The 18,995-nt window shown below is 34.6% G+C and overlaps 1 protein-coding gene and 1 long non-coding RNA gene across 7 annotated transcripts in view; one reads left to right on the top strand and one right to left on the bottom strand.

Moving 5' to 3' along the window:
• The window catches only part of LOC130051962 (uncharacterized), a 28,830-nt gene extending 25,401 nt beyond the window's left edge, over window positions 1-3,429 (top strand). For all 4 annotated transcript variants that reach the window (XR_008800249.1, XR_008800250.1, XR_008800248.1 and 1 more), the window contains one exon: window positions 2,525-3,429. This is a non-coding gene — a long non-coding RNA (uncharacterized LOC130051962). The remainder of the gene's footprint in view (window positions 1-2,524) is intronic.
• The window catches only part of LOC125678273 (uncharacterized), a 19,118-nt gene continuing 1,236 nt past the window's right edge, over window positions 1,114-18,995 (bottom strand). The window contains exons 1-14 of one of the 3 annotated variants that reach the window (XM_056155377.1): window positions 8,324-9,813; window positions 5,639-5,820; window positions 5,301-5,501; window positions 4,966-5,166; window positions 4,680-4,874; window positions 4,556-4,576; window positions 4,333-4,467; window positions 4,076-4,252; window positions 3,875-3,952; window positions 3,525-3,734; window positions 3,308-3,394; window positions 3,152-3,220; window positions 2,891-3,068; window positions 1,114-1,855 (exon numbers count right to left, since the gene is read on the bottom strand). In XM_056155377.1, the coding sequence (XP_056011352.1) occupies window positions 1,630-1,855; window positions 2,891-3,068; window positions 3,152-3,220; window positions 3,308-3,394; window positions 3,525-3,734; window positions 3,875-3,952; window positions 4,076-4,252; window positions 4,333-4,467; window positions 4,556-4,576; window positions 4,680-4,874; window positions 4,966-5,166; window positions 5,301-5,501; window positions 5,639-5,820; window positions 8,324-8,406 (2,043 nt within the window). In that variant the 5' untranslated portion in view covers window positions 8,407-9,813 and the 3' untranslated portion in view covers window positions 1,114-1,629. Of the gene's footprint in view, window positions 1,856-2,890; window positions 3,069-3,151; window positions 3,221-3,307; window positions 3,395-3,524; window positions 3,735-3,874; window positions 3,953-4,075; window positions 4,253-4,332; window positions 4,468-4,555; window positions 4,577-4,679; window positions 4,875-4,965; window positions 5,167-5,300; window positions 5,502-5,638; window positions 5,821-8,210; window positions 9,814-18,995 lie in introns of those variants that run through there. The other 2 variants (XM_056155379.1, XM_056155378.1) reach the window with 2 other exon arrangements.

Below are 18,995 nucleotides of genomic sequence, written 5' to 3'. Positions count from 1 at the left end.
TAAATTTCCATTGGTTTGGATACGAGATTTTTTTAACTGACAACAAACAAGTATTTCTTACTCTAGCGTGAATTAATAAAGTAGGAGGAAGTATTTAAAAACAAGCTAACATAATACTCTACCGTTTTAAAATTACCATGCGTGGGTATTTGCACGGGTATTTCCCTCCGACTTTTCCGTCACTGTAAAGTGTGTAATCGCAGTCCTATCTTAGCATAAAAAAATAATCACCCATCACTAGAAAACACACAATTAAACACATGTTCATGTTTCAAGTTTATATATAAAGTTTTAAACACGACAACGAACGCCTGATATAAAAGTGTTAAATATATTAATATATACGTAAAATAATACATTGTATTCACTGCATTAAAGAAAATGTTGGTCGCACTCTTCATAGTTGTAAATATTCAATAGACGTAAAATTGTTCATATTGCACCAAAAAAAAAAAAAAAAAAAAAAAAAAAGAAAAGAGAGATTTCTTGTGCCCTGTTCAAACCTGTATATCTATACACAAGTGCTGTATTTGTGCGAGATCATGTATACTGGCTTCAAACATTGCTGTTCATATATTCCAAAATAAAATCATTCTTATATTTACATTCATTTTTATTTACATTTTACTTTCATTTTTGTCGGAATATTTCCAGCCATAAAAGTCGTCGCTCGATTCACATTTATGAGGAAAACTCAGGAAATGTTGATAAAGATCATTGGAAATATTACAAATATAATCTGATATGCATGGCTGATAACTCGGGAGCTAGCACGAGTTGGAGATACTATTGTCAAAAGGATTATCCCAACTAAATATCAACAGATTCAATAACACTTCTAAAGTTGTAAGCAACGTAAAAGTATTTGATAGTTGGGTCAAAACTTTAAAGGTTTTTGATAACTCCTTAAAGGTTAAGTTCTAAGATGTCGTAAATCACAGTTCCGTTTATAGAAAGCCATTATCAAAAGAATTAAACGTCTTTGATATAAAACCTCTCTTACCTACAATACATAGTGCGAATGTTATAGACACTGTTTCGGTTTTAACATGTGGGTTACAGTTATAATACAAAATTAAGTTATTGGCAGTATTTGTTGTTTTTTTTTTGTGATTTGGGGGGGGGGGGGCAAAGTTTTTCTTTTCACAGATTGACAAATACTCTATATCTGTCTCTAGATCATCGATGTCAGGAGAATAGAAATTAAGATTCATTATTGTGATTGATATACAACATTGTCCCACATAAAATTATCCAACACACGGTTTCATACAGTCCAACATGCCTTCTCAGAGGTTCTCTGATTGGAGCGTTACTCCGGATACGTCATACTTCCGATTATTGGTGTCAAAAAGAAATTTGCTTCCTTAGTGAATTCGTAGAAATCTACTGTGACTTAGCACTCATCGGCAATTCAGTACTTCACGGAATTTTATTTTGGATCTCTATGCCTTCCCTGCATTTAATATGAAGACTTTCAAGGTCGTTGCAACATCCTTTTTTTTATTTTGAAAATTTGACGTTGCTAGAATTCAATTTCAACCATCGACATGTTGAGGATCATCTGGTGTGGTTTTCCTACCATATCAGTGTCATGTGATCTGACTGACCATCTGGAACAACACTATCCTAATTCTTCCCGCTACAAACATCCTTTGGCTCAGTCTGTTGAAGTTTGTCGGAAAGGCGACTGCAAAAAGCACAATTTTTATGAAACTTTAAGACATTGTTCAGTAAGTCCGAGTTTCTGGGTAAACTGGTTGTAAGATGACCAATCGTCAGGTTTTTGTGCTGTTCCCGTAAGTCGTTCAAAATTAGATTCGTGGGGCCATCGTCGTTGTCGCCTTTGTACCATCTACAAGAATGAAGTGAAATGCATATTTCTTTGTTTTCATACACATGCATTTGAAGTCAATAAAATAAAACCATCGCTATAGCAGTTACAACCGCATCATTTCTCGTCTACCAAAATTATGTTATTATTGATGCTAAGTTTACGAGCCTTTGACCTTAATAATCAAACCCTCCTTAATTAAGAGAATGGCTAATGAGGTCAACACATTGCAATTTTCCGGGTTTCTTTTTTTTTTTTTTTATTAGAGTGATACCTAAAATTCGTATGGATGATGCACTGTTTACATTACGCGTTCGAATCCCATAGAAAACGAACTAAAGGTAATTAGATAGATGCTGGCTTTCGAGAGAAGAAAAAATTTTAAAATTGAGAGTTAGCAAAGTAGAAAATAAAAGAAGTGTAAAAGTCTCCAATAAGATTTGAACCAACGTTCACAAGCTAAGATTCCATGACGTTACCGCTTTCTGGTGATACATGCTGACTATCAATGCGCAAACAAACTAAAACAAACACTATCAAACGTCAGTCAGGGGTAGATAACTCAATCTGATTTCCCGATGTGTACTGATATTCTTTAAAGTGTTAAAAACATTGATACCTCATTTATATTTTTATTGTATCTGTTGTTTATCATACAAAAAAGTTCCGTTAAGATTTCATTTTCTACAGGTCCCGTGGGGTTCGGGTTAGTATAGGTCTTCAGTACCCCCTTGCTTGTCGTAAGAGGCGACTAAATGGGGGCGTTCCTTCGGATGAGACCACAAAAAGCGAGGTCCCGTGTCACAGCAGGTGATCCCTCCCTGCTCAAAAGTCGGAAGCGCAGAGCATTTGCCTAAATTTTGCAGCCCTTCACCGGCAATGATGACGTCTCCATAGGAGTGAAAGATTCTCGAGAGGGACGTTAAACAACATTCAATCAATCAATCATTTTCTAAAGAAAAATATATCATGTTCCGACCTACTTCATTCAATAGTTGTAACACGTCGATCAACTTGAACCATAACATATTCTTGTCCTTTACAGAGAACACTTACTCCAGACTTGAAATGAAGGAATCCGTCCGGCACAGGAATGTTTTGGCAATTGCACGCCAGCATGCTCGCGCTTGACAGGAAGTCGGGCTATCGAGGCAGTCACAAAGCCGCTTCCGAAAGAGTTCCAAAGAATTGTCACGGAAGATAGTATCTACTGTCAGCGTGCATACGGGTTCATCTGCAAAAAAAGAGCAAGTATATGTACACACGTGACACTATTGGACAAAAGAAACAATTAGTTGCTATGGAAATGTAAACTACCATTTGTGACATTGTTTAAGGATGCCAGGGATGGGGCAGCCAAACATGGATTGGAAGGAAAGGAATGATCTGCAGAAGAGAATAATATAAAGTGTGAAAACGAGATCTGCTGTCATACCGAGGATTAAATAAGAATTATTGTCAGGAAATGCTTACATTCAAGAAAATGTATCTGTTCTTCACAACTCTTTTGTTTCGACAATAGGGGTATTGAAATCTCGTGACCATCTGGTTGCCCACGATCTTAAATAATACAATAAATTATACTATATATCTTTGTTCCCGGAAACCAATTTTTAGTAGTATGTGTAAATGCGATTGCAATATTGATTAGGATGTTATTTTCATAGAGAGATAATTTTATATTTCATACCTGTCACCTTCAACAAGAAAACATTTTCTTCAAGACAGTTTTCAGTAGTAGTCCAAAAATACAACCCAGAGTCCACAGATTCAACGCACTGAATACAATGCAGGAAAGGGTAGACGTCTTGGCCTCGATAAGCGGTGTTATTTTCCCGCCATATTCGAAGATAGTTTGGACTTTTCACAATCACATTTGTGGCAATATACACAGCTTCACCTATAAATCCAAAAACGTCAAAATTTGAGGTCGCACGTGCTGTACATGCATACTGTATCCGGTTTTTTAAAAACATTTCAAATAACGTTTTAAGAATGAAATTGTTGCAGAGGAGATTTGGTAGTCTAATAGTAGATTACCTTTTTGCACAATAAACTCCGATATGCCTTTTTCGTTTCCACATGTCCTTAACGCCTGGAATACCCTTATATTTTCACCTGCAAGAAACTCCGATTTTTAACGCAGCAACGACGTCATGTAGTACATTAATTCACGCATATCAAATCTATCGAATTTCATGAAATCGATTCATAGTAACAAAATAATCATATAGTCCTTACTACATGTTTTTGTAGGTTTGTCCCTGAAGGGATTCAGTGTATAGAATAGATCCTCTTGTTCGTCTTGTTCCTCGGGTATTCTCTCGGTCAGATTTGTGATACATGTGTCAGCGCTACTACTACCCGGGTCCGGTGGAATTACTTGAATAATAGGTAGACCAATCAGCTGTGAGGTTTCTAAAATGGACAAAAGGTATCACTGTGCGGTGGACAGTGTGCTCTTTTATACAAACAGAAAAACAGTACCGAACACATACCACTTTTGTTCGGAGTCTTCAACGATTCGCCGACTACTTTGTTTCCCACACACTTCTTTCTGATGAGGATGTAATGCATGAAAACGCAGATGGCAGCTATCATCACCAATGACCCCAGTATATACACGTATATCCCTATAAAAATAAAAGACAACGCATTTCTCCATTTGTCAAGCATGAAATTAGCATACCATTTGCTATAATGTTACTGAAAAGTACTCACAGATTTGATTCTCCGCATCATCTGTAATTAAAGGACATTTTCGTTTATAAAAAATGGCTATTTCCTTGGAATAAGATGGAATCTCAAAATGATTACATTTGGTATTCAGAGAGGCGATTCTTACCACATTCACATGTGTTCAGGGATGGGTGCCAGTTCCACTCTAAATCAAATCCACAGTGAATCTGCATCTTCTGCATCTTCGTTCTGCACCATGGTAGACACAGCAGGACGTACGATGTTCCCATTAAGCTTTCTTTCCCAGCTTCCGACCCATTCAACAGTCTCCACTCCGATCCGTTTGGGAATTTTCCACATCCTAATATCATGATATATGTCAAATTAGATACATGGGAGTTAGATAATAGGGGGAAAGCGTTAGTCTATCATAATTAGCTATAAATAATTACCGTAGCGACATGCGATTCCTGAAGGGTCCACGTCCCATGTTAAATCCTCCCCACACCGAACACTCCTGAGCTTCCGGTTCAGTTTACCTGGCAGACGACATTTTGGGTAATATACTTTATACACCGTACTATTCCCCTGAGCGGGTCTACCGGAATCTGTTTCCCAGGACAGATCATGTGACGTCGGTAAAGGACCACAGCCTGGAAACAAGTACAAAAGTAGTCTCTTGTCTGACATCTTTCTGTTGTTTAAAACGTGCAATACGATCAAGGGTCTATATAGAATTTTATAGGGGGAAAGCGTTAGTCTATCATAATTAGCTATAAATAATTACCGTAGCGACATGCGATTCCTGAAGGGTCCATGTCCCATGTTAGATTCTCCCCACACCGAACACTCCTGAGCTTCCGGTTCAGTTTACCTGGCAGACGACATTTTGGGTAATATACTTCATACACCGTACTATTCCCCTGAGCGGGTCTACCGGAATCTGTTTCCCAGGACAGATCATGTGACGTCGGTAAAGGACCACAGCCTGGAAACAAGTACAAAAGTAGTCTCTTGTCTGACATCTTTCTGTTGTTTAAAACGTGCAATACGATCAAGGATCTATATAGAATTTTAAGCGTAGTGTACCGATACTCGCTCTTTTAATCGGAAGTCGTTAGTTACCTGGAATGACGCTACCTCTTACGCCCTCCTTGCAGATTGGGTAGGCACCGTTGTTCGGCATTAGCACCTTAAAGTTTTGCCTCACACATGTAGGCTCTTGATGAGCTCGGTTGTCATCGTCATTATTCCCGGTCTGACAGACTGTGCAATACAAATGGCCTCCAGTGTTCCCTGGGTAGACACTTAAAGTATAAAATTACGAACGATAATCAATAGAAGGACATTTGGATTGCACTCCAACGTCGTAACGTCGAGGACGTGTATGCTACGATCTCGCATCAATATATGTAAAGTTTAACTGTTACATATGTAGGTTATAAAATCATGAATGGTGACCTAAACTATTCTGTTTGTATAAAAAGTAGTGCACTTTTTACTACATCTCAGCGTAATACAGAAAAGTAAAACTTCTGCAAAAAGTCATCGAACGACATCCAACTCGTCTGTCGCGTAGAAATGCACCGAGTACTATCATTTCAATAACAGCGTGATCGAAAATGCAAATTCCATTTACTGATCGGCCGTATGCTATTATGGTTTCCGTGAAAGTGAGTTTGGATGACCACGCTATGCCATTCTTTCAATGTGATTGGTCATTGAGAACAAAAGTAAAACATGTTTCATAGAAATCTTTGAGTATTTGCTCGCTCGATCAAGCGGAGTGACACGCAGGTATTGCACCGATAGTAACTTGCCGGTCTCAGTAACCTAGAAGGAAGTTAAGGCGCTCGCTCTTCAACCAGGAGGTCACGTGTTAGATTCTCGACAGTCACGGATCTTTTGGATTCCTTAAAATGTAGAACCCATGTCACAGTAGGTTTTGGTACGATAAGGAAACATTACTGCTACGGTCTTGAGCGCCATGCACGAGTCAAAATCTCTACAGAGGGTGACATCTCGACACAAGTGAACAATTCTCGAGTGGGACGTAGATCAACAAACAGTAACACACACGTTCGTTCCTTTATTAACTACACATACCATGATACTAGTAATCAAGTGATAATACTTGCGCTCAATCAAGTTTTTTTGTTTGTATTTTTATGCTCAATCAAGTTGTCATAAGTTTTTAGAATTGCATACAACTGTTTTCTCATGTAACTTGTACAGACGTGGATCAAATGACCGTCTGAATTCCACATTTATTTTTAGAAATCAAAATAAGAAGGAAGAAATAATGCTTTAGGGAGGTTATTGAGTTCGAAGAAAAAACTTCCTCCTTATTTATTAAATTATCATTATCGGTTTAAAAGCAAGTGCACAGTTTAAACATATGGATCCTTATCATGTCGGTATAGTTCTTTGTTGCGTGCAATATTTTATATAATAATAAAGGTCGTTGGGAGCACTTCGCGGGACTAGTCCATTATTACTAGAAGCAGAAAGACATCCCCATAGATGAAACCAACTAATTATCCAATTAACAGATGAATGAATGAAAAGACAGATGGACAGATATCGTTCTGATTCAGAGTACTTCTGATTCAGAATGTACAGAAATGTATGGAAAAATAAACTACGTATACGTATATGGCCTAATCTTTCTCAAAATTCGATCTGAAGATATCAGATGCGCAGGCTTGATACAATTCGATAAAATCTGGTTAGGAGTAAAGGAACAGTCTTCCGCAAAATCTCGGGAAAAATGCATCTACAAACAGACGGACGGACAAGACGAGAAACCAATATACATGTACCATCCTCAACCCCCTCCCCCCAAAAAAACTTCGTTTGCATGGCGCGGGGGGATATGCTGATAAACACGTAACAAATGGTACACGTCAGTACAAAACAAGGAAGAAATACTCATTAAAACCACGGATTGTTTGTGTGATTTTGATACCGGTAGCTGTGTCTCCAGTTCAGAGAAATACAAACGAGGGCAAGTCCCTTGAAATTTTTCATGGAAAGTTGAAAACTTAAGATTTATAGGGTTTTAATGCCTACTAATTCACAGACACAGGCAAACACACGTGTGTTTGTAATTTGGTCGATTGGTATGACCAGTAAGGTAAAGTTTAACATTTTAGAATATTTTGGTCTCATTCTCTTTATTTTGATTTGTTTGGATTGTCGAAGATCCACAATTTTATGAGAAATACACAGTTTTGCTTAACGTCGTGGATCTTCAAGTTCAATTTATTCACTCACACCATATAATGGTGCATGAGAAACAGCCGTGTATATCATTCCAACTATACACTTGTCGGAGGTTATATAAGAGATAATAGGTAGGCTTACATGTAAATATATTATAATGGAAAGAGACATGGAGGATAGACTATCCGATTATTTCATATATCTTTAGAATGAACATACATAGATTGTTTAATGTTCGCAAAGGTTGATGACAATATTAAATTCGTTAGTTCTTTACATTCAAGAATATAATAAAATTCATGTCATGATTTACAAACTTTAATTGAGAGGGATATTGTTCCATCTCCCAGTCTCCTCTAAAAGATGACGATTTGAGGTTCGGAATATATCGGTAACAATTTAGTCAAACTGTTCGTTGACCACTTTCTGCACACTGATAATCATTTCAAAGCAATTATGATATTTAGCTTACCTCTATTTACATTTTGACAGGCACGGTGTATTAAAAGGTTGAGAAATGTGTCTTCGTCGTATTTTAATCCAAAATTTATCAATTTGAAAATGAAATTTCAAAAAGCTACTCACAATCGTCTAGACTCCCCAGGCACAAATTGGAACTTGTGGCCCGAGCAGCTCAGTACCAAGACAACAAACAAGAAGGAGCGCATAGTTTGTGTTCGATCGGGAGTCCAGTCATCAAACAAATGTCGACAGGGAAGAGAAACAGGAAATATTTCATTGTTGATCTTTTCTTTGAAGACGAGTATTCTTTACATTTCAGGAAGTTGATACAAGCTCTTGGTAGAGATACGGTAGACATTCTGACTTGTAATCAAGCATTTTTGTACCGGTATGTTGAGTCAGGTACACCATTTCTATGTAATATCTTAGCACATCAAGAAATCAAAGGCCTGAAGGGCCACAATGGCGTCGTGCTAAGAAAGCAAAGATTATAATGAAACTATGTACTGTCCAGTTTATCAATGCTTCATCCCTTATTGTATGTACACAGAGTAGATATAGCTTTATATAAATCTCAATGGAGAGTCTTCTACCTGTGAATATTTTGATGCCATTGACTACAGTCACACCTTGTTATTGCAAATTCAACAGGACTGAAATTAAATTTGAGATATCCAAGGATTTGCGATAACAAGGATAACACACACACAAAAAAGAAGTGGTTTGGACTGGCAACTCTATTTACATATTCCCGATAACGAAGATTAGCTGTACATATATTAAAAACACACATACAGCTTTGAATTCAAGCAATACCAAGAATATTTATCCTTCATACAGGAATAATGCTTCTAATACATCTGTACAGTAGCTCTTTTCACACAAAAATTCAATTACAGATATATATTTTTACAATTCCATTCATTTCTTCAGAATATTTTTCAAAGGATTATTTACAATATCTAATGTTATTAAATAATGAAGATTTTTGTGATCAACCATTGCTCTCAATTATTCACACATCTTTGTTAGCCAAGGGAGTACTCTACAATCCTTGGCACAGATGTAATTCACAAAGAACTGAAAATTTGTGCATTAAGATATTTAGTGAAAAAGTCAACTGTTGTGAGAATTCTCCTTTTAATAGTTGTAAAGGGCAGCATTGCATGTACTTGTTGATAACATAATAAAAACAAGAAATAAGTTTTAAACCAAAATTTTAATAAGAAATATGTGCAACAATGTAAACAACTATGGACCATTTGTAGTATATATCACTGCTAGCATCAAGAGATGAAAATCTAGTCAGATTAAAAAAAAAATTGTTAATTCAGTAACTTTTACCTCCACAAAAACCTTTACTTGAAAGCCTTATAATAATTAATGCTTCCGCGCTTGGTTTGTTTACAATAACATTAACACGTGCCAGTGTTTATATACCGAGTTGACCAATGATTTGCAAACCTACAGATGCGTTAATACCCTACTGAGAATGCTACAGTCAAATAAACATTACCTACCCTAAAATATAATGACCATAAATAATCCGCGATACACTATTTCTCAGTTTAAATTTTGCCAACAGCACGCAGTGTTTACAAACAAAACCCACGCTATCTTTCGTCTAGACACGCTACAATCTGACTAAAGTACAGACCTATATTATATTGAAAAAAAGATAGATTTGCATTAAATATATAGAGAAAATTCTCTTTGTGAACTTACTTATGGCCAACTACTGTAGTAAGGAATACCGTTATGTACAGAAATGAAACTTACGTTACAAGCCAGAGCAGGTATTTTATATTTCATTATCAGTTATATATAAAAGGTACACATAACAACAGATTTTTTTATGAAGTTCGATAGCATGAATGAGTTAAAAAATGATAAGTTCTATTGTGTGTTTTTGAAGTTGGTAAATCGCAGAGCTCAGATAAGGTGCGTATCAGCGTAAATACTCATTAAATTTTACCAAATACGCATTTAAGTTGAAAATCATGCGTATAATTACTCATTAGCGAATGTAAATACGCTTTACACTCCCAAAGTAATGCTTATTAGTCCGTGTATTTGTGATACATGTAGTATGATATAAATATGAATTATCTATTCATATGAATTGAGGTTAGCCCAGGGCTTGATCATACATGATATTTAGCGCTATGAAATACATTTGGATGACAATCACAATTTTGAAAAATTGGAAGAGTTAACTCAAAACACTATTATATATTCCTAATTGTTATACTTTCTTTCTTAAAGAGTTAGTGTGCAGTCGAAAGCACAGGGAAAAAAATCCTTGTATTATCGATCGTGGACGAATGATATACAAAATTAGATCATAATCATGTGACTTGAATGTCTGACATATTCAAATTCAATGCATCAATGATAAATATCAAATTTCAAATGACAATGAATAGTTTTAAATTAAAGAACTACAAAGGATTTTCTCCGTAAATAGCTGGAGCGGCCTTTTAGTAGAAACTTTAAGTTCAAGTTTAACGGAAGAAGTATCGTTTATCTGGTGACATCTTCTGTGCTGTGCAAAAGAGCAACGATAATCAGTAAATTAAAAAAATACACATTTGAATTTTTCTGAAAAGCAAAATACTCATTGATTTGAAAATCAGGGGGTAAATACTCTTTGTGATAAAAAATTAACTGGAGCTCTGTAAATGTGTATCTTATAAAGTCATGTCGCCGATCCATAGGTTTCATTTTTAAAAGAGAATATAGCCTTTGATTTATCCAAATTTTAATATTGTGTTCTCTAAGCGTATGGATAAGAATGAAACGTACGGTATTTCATGTTTTGAAAAAACGAGTTTTTCAATGCAATATATGCCTGGTGAAAATAGTATAATACATGAAACATGAAATACTGTACGTTTCATTCATCTTGAGTATTTGTAATCGAATATAAAAATTTATGAAATGTCCTTAACCTTTGTTTAAGCAACAATGCATTGTTCGAAACCTGCGTTACTGACTAGCATACGTTACCAAATCATACAACATTGTGTTAAAAATTTGTCTAACTTTGCACAAAGTATATGACCGCGTGGTTTTGAAGTTCTTTATGTTTAAGATTCTAATGAAATCAGAAACAATGCAGAAATTAGTAATTGGATACAAGTTTGACGAGATCACTGATTTTGAAATCTGGTGATGTAAAGAAATTTAACATAGATATGCCAATTTTTAGACGATATCGTTCCCATTTCTGAAATTGTAGATGATGATTCTGACTACATATAATTACGACATTATGGGGGGATGCACCTTATATATTGTAACGTACATTTCTTATATCATAAACTACTCAATTGTATTGAAGATCGAACTTTACATTCCGTCAATCATGATACATTATTTCCACTGTCAGAGAATGATAGTGTCAAATATTCCAAACATTAATATATATTGTTTGTAACATACACGTACGTCTGTTAGCAATGCTAGATTGAAGGAACGTGAAATGTTGTATGAAATATCAGTTGTAAATGATGGTTTTCCTATTACATATGATGTTTCAATGTGGTCCTATCAAATCCTTTACAAATACGATTTATAGCTTGAGAATTGTGAATAAAGACGATAGAGCATTTATATAAAAAATTATCCACCATTTTTTCTGCTTGTCAAGATGTTTTGAGAAGCCAATAAACTTTCAATTTGTGATTCCGACCCCCTTTCCTTTGAAAAACGATGATACCCCCTGGTCAACGGATGATACCCCCTGGTCAACGGATATTTATTGTTAAGGCAATACTAGTTATACTTGATGATTATGATAGCCCCATATAGACAATTTCATCTCTATTCATATTTGCAGAAAATGTCACTCAACAGAGCGGAAAGTCGACACATACACACACACACATATATACCAAAATTAAGTATGGAAAATGAGTTTTGCAAACGTGAAATGTACGTTATGTGTGCGTTATCTGTTTTGGAACCCCATAAGTGCAGACACTTAAGGTTTCTACAATGTGTATGAATTCCTTTATGTCTGAGTTTATAATGTTTGACAACAATATCTTAACACGGTTTCCATTGATGTTTTCAATATTCTGGCAGCCTAATTTCGTATCAGACATTATACGTATTGATAGAGACACTAATGCAATATCACCTTTCAAAAATGAATACATGATCTCAGCGAAGCGTACATTGTGTTAATTTACTTGGTATTGAGGGTGCTTATGTTTGACATTGTGTAAAAAATGAAACGCATTATAATTACATGCATATAATTATATTTGTCTTGTCTTTTCTGCAAACATTTAGCAATATGAATAACTATAGAAGGATAGTTTTGGAATTCTTTAATTGTTTTTTCAGAATAAAGATTTGTGTACATTAACTGAGAATCTCTCTCTCTCTCTCTCTCTCTCTCTCTCTCTCTCTCTCTCTCTATATATATATATATATATATCAGCATAAAAAGAGTTCTGAGTTTTAGCTAAACACTATGTATTATATATATATATATATATATATATATATATATATATATATATAATTCTGCTTTATCCAACGATGAGAATTTCATGCCATCTCATGAAGGCCATAATGCTGATCCCTTTATTTGTGTATGGATCAGTCATTAAAACCTTTTTTTCTTTAAGCATGAGATGGTTGAACTGTAAGATGCGAATTGTAAGTGACTGCTCAAAGAAAAAATATATGCATCAAAGTATAAAATTCCGCTGAAAATCTGTATAATGTTATTTAGATTACGGACAGAAAGTCACAAAATCCGTAGGACAAAAAGTCACAATGATGACTTTTGATTAGATGGGAGAGATAGGATAAAAAGTCACAATGATGACTTTTGATTAGATAGGATAAAAAGTCACGGGACAAAACCTCACTGCACTAAAAGTCACAAAAATGCTCTCTAAAGCTGTTGTTCAGACACCAGACAACAAGAAACAAGCCAGCTTTGTGATATCACAGTTGTTTTCAATGAATTATATAGTTAAATTTAATGCTGAGAAGTGATTGATTTCATTTATCATATTTTTAATCCCAATAAAGGTCATTAATTATTGAAAGTAAATGATACAACTTGACTCTTTGAAGACACCCTATTGTGTATACACAGCTACCAACACATGACCCCCATATCCTGTTACTGTAGCCTGTTTAACACCCCTTTGTGTATACACAACTACTGACAGAAGACCCTGTTTATTGAAACCCTATATAAACCTCCAATGACACCTCAGGCATTTGGTATTTTGCTATTTGTATACATGAAATATGTATGATTTGATGAGAAATATAAATTTCTTTGTGCTATATGGAATATAGTCAAATGTATATTAATGAGGGAAAAAAAGAAGAAATAATGATACATAAATAAGTCAGTGATTTCAATGCATTGCTCTATAATAAAATGGTTTTTTAATAAGCAAACAATTTACCATTTTATAACCACCATCATATTTATACAAATCAGGAGTTAGCCATAAGAAAAATATGAATTTTTGAATCATTCATAGTTTCCATATGTTTCCAGCTCTAGCCACGTGGAGGCCTCCTTTCTGTAGAGTCATAATTTCTTTTTTTGAAATGAAAAATTTATAGCCAAAGGACCAAAACCATGAAGAGTAGAACATACAAAAAAAATATATCAAAAATAAATAAATTTTGTGATACTAACATTAACCAATTTCAGTTGTTAATAATTTGTTTTTCTACTGTGTGAAATAAAATTAGTGAAGCGTAATAACCAAAACCATAAAGAATGTGGTGGACAACAATGTAAATTACACAAAAAAATCTATGGTATTTCATGAACATAATACAATTTTTCTGTTTGTAAAAAAGAAAGTATTAAAGTCAAAGGACCAAAGCCATAAAAATGCACAAGATAAAAAAATGTAAATACTATATTTGTACAATAACATTATCATAGAATTACAAACATTTAATGAAACAATTGAATTTCTTCCTAACCTACACAAGACCAAGCTGTATTCACTGGACACACCCGTCTGGCGGGGGAGGAATAAGCCTGAAAGTAACCCTACTCTAAAAGTTCTAACCTACATAATATCAAGCTGTATTCACTGGACACACCCGTCTGACGGGGGAGGAATAAGCCTGAAAGTAACCCTACTCTAAGTTCTAACCTACATAATATCAAGCTGTATTCACTGGACACACCCGTCTGGGGGGGGGGGGGGGGGGAGGAATAAGCCTGAAAGTAACCCTACTCTAAGTTCTCAAAATTTACTACATTATAATTTTAAAAAATGAATAATCCAATTAAAACCACCACCTGTAAATGTAAAACTAAAGATGTTTTAAATTTTTGTCTCTTATATTCTTGATAGTTTGGTTTCCTTTGGTTTCAATATTTTTTATTTAACATAAGCAAAAAATAAATTATAAATGGATTTCTTGTTTATAAATGTAAATTTACAGATGTTTCATGTGTTTTAAATTTTTGTATGTTGTGTTCTTCATGATTTTGGTCCTTTGGCTTTAAATTTTTCATTTCAAAAAAAAGAAATTATGGCTCTACAGAAAGGAGGCCTCCACATGGCTAGAGCTGGGAACATATGGAAACTATGAATGTTTAAATAAACTTCAAATTCATGTTTTCCTTATGGCTAACTTCCTTATTTATATTAGTGTGTATGTGTGTGTATTTGTCTTGCAAGAAAATTATTTAATCACTTAAATTACATACTCATGCCTGCCTTTGAGATTAAAAAGTGTTTGAAATAATTAAATACTGGTGTTAAATTCATGATATTTAATTAAAAAAAAATTAAAATTCCATTGAATTCATTTTGGTGACAAAATGACAGGTGATGGGGCATCAACTTATATTAAAAAATAAAAAAATATATACATATATTTGAATTTATAAACTTAGAACAACCCACCATCATTTAAACTACATCATCGTCTTTAATTTGATCGGGCGTGGTATACCTTATAATACGTCACAAGCAATGGCGCCGGCAAATGGCGCCGGATGTATTGGATTTTTCTATGAATTGGCTGTATAACGGTAACGGTACCAATTCAGTGTACCATTTTTTCCAGATAACCATTTCTCAACCCATCTAAGAGGATATCCTGTGTATATTATCGCAGTATTGTGTATAGTGTACTTTTTTCTGGGTATAGCACTTTTTTGGGGGTATTGCACAGATTCCAGGCACCGTTAATATTACACCAATATGCTTAGATAACTTACCCCTGCTTTCGATGAATCCGTTCTTGTATTCGTCAGATCTTTAAAGGGCGTCAGTTGTACAAGCTTCACAACAGATACGTCGAAAGATTTCTTCTTCGTAGAGGGCACATGTGTATCCGGGCTCCGAAGCATTCTTTTCGTTATTGATGTTCTTCGGGGAGACGGCAGTTGTAACATTTTTGTTTTCAAAGTTCGCACTGCCATTTCACGAAAACGTTCTTTAACAACTGCATTTTTGGCTTCAATTTTTAAAACAGATTCAACCTGTCGATAACATTTTTTGCAAACCCCTCCAAGGCCTTTTTCATCCAAATCTGTCAACACACCCGTCAGTTTCCTGATATTCCCCCACCTTTCTTCATTTAAACGCAGTTTAATTTCGCTAAACTTTTGGATTTTTTCACTACCGTCACTTGCTTTCTCAATTTGTTTAAAACAAAACCCACAGAGGATACACGCATCCGACAAAAGACATGTTTTCCTCGGCGTGGCACTTATCGACGCCATTTTTAATTGTGTTATTTGCTTATCGGAACTCATCGGGTATCATCTCATACGTATGAAAATGGAATGACTTCCGAAATACCAGACAAGCAAAAGGAAGTTATGATTTCATTGGCCAATGCAAAATTCACCAGAACATGATCTCTTATGGGGAGTTATCAGATCCTATATATATAATAATATAGGTCTGTACTTTAGTCAGATTGGACACGCTATCGTTTCAGACATCACGTGACTTTGCAAATGTAGTTCGCATTGAAATTGGAATTTTTATTTGATTTGTTTTTATTTTTTGTGAAAGTTTTTATGTGTTAAAGTAAATCAATGTGATAATTTTCATTTGTTTCTCATTAACAACTTTAAAATGTCGTAAATCATTAAACAGTACAGATATTCATACGCCATTACAAAAAGCGCGGGATTTTTCCGCGGAAGCATCGATAGTCTGACACCTTCGGTCGCGTAAACTTTTCAGCTGATTCAGTCGTACATGCTGACTAGATGCCGTTCGAGCAAAGCTCGACGCCATAATAAAGTTTAGAGTTTTTAAAATCGTGTAATATTATGATTAATTTCGTACACTATAGAAATCTGGCCGGAGAAGCCTTCTGATATTTATATTACACTAGATACTCAAATTGTAAATGGCATTAGGCCTATATAAAATTAATCAAACTTTTATCATAAGAAATTTGGAAAGTCTGGGTCATTGTTAAGGTGAACAGGAAATATGTGTTAAAAGGAGATTCAATGGGGATTATCTACATTTCCCCAGTGTAATTTAAATCTCTGATTGTGCCAGTGTCCCAGATTCCGTGTATAGAAAGCCATCGGGGTCAAAATTCTATCCCTGTAACGGTGTATGTCTATGCAGACAACGTAAACGTAAAATTTATTGATAGTGCAATGTCAATCCAGTGAGTTGGAATGACCGTGTAAATGTTGTTACACAATGTACATTATCGGGGTTTTTTTTAAATTCAAGCAAGCAACGGGGAATGACTTTTAAACAAGGTTTTCTCGCAACTTAAGAAATAAATATTTCCCTAAATTATAAAGTTCATGCACACCATGAACACTTAATAATTGTACAAATTTGAAAAGATAGCTTTTGCCAATAATACTTTTTGATATATCTATGTCGAAATTCCTCGTAATGAGGGCAAATTAATATAAAGTGGTATTCGTCCTCTATGTCATTTTTACAAAATTTACATATTCTATTTTCTCTAAGTATATTGTTATGGCGGTCTGTTTCAATTTCAAGATTGTGAGAGGATAGTCTAATTCGACAGATGTGTCTTTTATACATATTAGGTATAGGTTTACAAAGGTAATACTGTACAACGAAAAGTGATCAATAACATGTTTGTAAACAACACACTTTGAAGAACAATTAATTTGTTCAACTAAACTTTGAGCACACATATCAGTCAACCTCTGTTTTATAATAGGAAAGAAAAGTTTAGAAGTTGCATTCTCCTGATGACACCAAATATCCCTAACCCTATATCGTACAACTTTTGTTTAATGCAATAAGCCCAATTTTGCTACAATTTTTCATTCTATCACAGTTATAATAAAATTCATCGTAACAATTTCTAATTATACAATTTTCACTACGCAACACTTTAAACCAAAATTTGAACATTCTGAAGAATCGAATGATTTTCATAGGTAACCTCCCAGTTTCAAAATACACCGAGACAGAATTCATGTTTTTTCGCACACCTAAAACAGATTTTATAAACTCTAACTGTATCTTTTCTACATCTCTGGCATCATGGCTTCCCCATACTTCACAACTATAATTCAGGATACTTGCTACATATGTGTCAAAAAGTGCCAATAGTGTTTCTGTGTTAAGGCACATATTTTTAACTTTTGATTTTAATGAGATCATAGCTTTTCTACCTTGACATTTTGTGTAAAATTGTAATTAACGTTAAAGTTAAGTAAATCACCAAGGCATACTTTATCATCAACTTCAATTGGCTGGCCATTCAGATTGTAGCCGGATTATTTGTTTAAGACTTTTACCAACAAAGTCTTAACCTGAAGACTTATACTAACAGTCTTGTAACTCAGACTTTTACCAAAAAAGTCTTAATAATACTCAACTCGTGTTGTGTTATCAGAGTTTATTTCTAACATAAACTCAGCAGCATTCACATACAATCTGTTATGATCTAGATCCAAGTAAAAACTTGTTACACTTTGAAGAACCGAACTACACAGCGAAAGCGCTAAGTGTAATTAATTAAATGTGGATCATGTGTACTTAGTCATCGTTGGATATATTTTTTCTACTTATTACCTATACCATGGACATTTTGTGCAATTTTAATATATATATATATATATACTCTAAACACTTTGTAGATATATTTCGACCGTGTTACCAGTCTTCTTCAGTCGTGTTTTCTAAAATAGGCTTGGGGTAATTTATGGAGTGGAGTGGAGTGGAGTCGTGGAGTGGAGTCAATGAATAAAATATTCATGTTTATCATGTATAAAATATACATTTACAAACCACAACACAGGACTTTGATATAGAAATGCTTAACAAATAAAATAAAAGAACATGCATTACTGAATTACTCTCATTTGGACCTATATATACACACAAGTTGGGGACGGGGGTGGGGACGGGGGGGGGGGGTAGTGCTGAATCAACACATTTCAAAGAATTATTTTTATAATGAACTTTAAAGTTAAAGTTTAAAATGTTGAAAGATTTATAATTCTAACCAACTATCCATTTGTGTATGTTGACAGCATCCTGTCCTCATTTCCTTTCATTATATTCCACACAATAAGGTAAACTAATGTGCATCTAGTTAAATGTTATGGGGGAAAAACCCACATACTTAATGCACTTTATTTTTATCTCAGAATTTACCCCCCCCCCCCCCAATAAATAAATAAATACATAACTAGCCAAACAAACAAGATAAATTGAAGAAAAAAAACATTCATGTAATGTCTTACACTGCTGTGGAGAGAGGCTAAAACCCTCCCATTTTAATCTGTCTCATGTGCTACCCAATAAAATACTAG

The sequence above is a fragment of the Ostrea edulis genome, chromosome 2 (genome assembly GCF_947568905.1).
Source record: "Ostrea edulis chromosome 2, xbOstEdul1.1, whole genome shotgun sequence".
In the NCBI taxonomy this organism is placed as follows: Eukaryota; Metazoa; Mollusca; class Bivalvia; order Ostreida; family Ostreidae; genus Ostrea; species Ostrea edulis.
The sequence above is the reverse complement of the archived record's forward strand: the minus strand, read 5'-3'. Positions and strand labels throughout refer to the sequence as shown.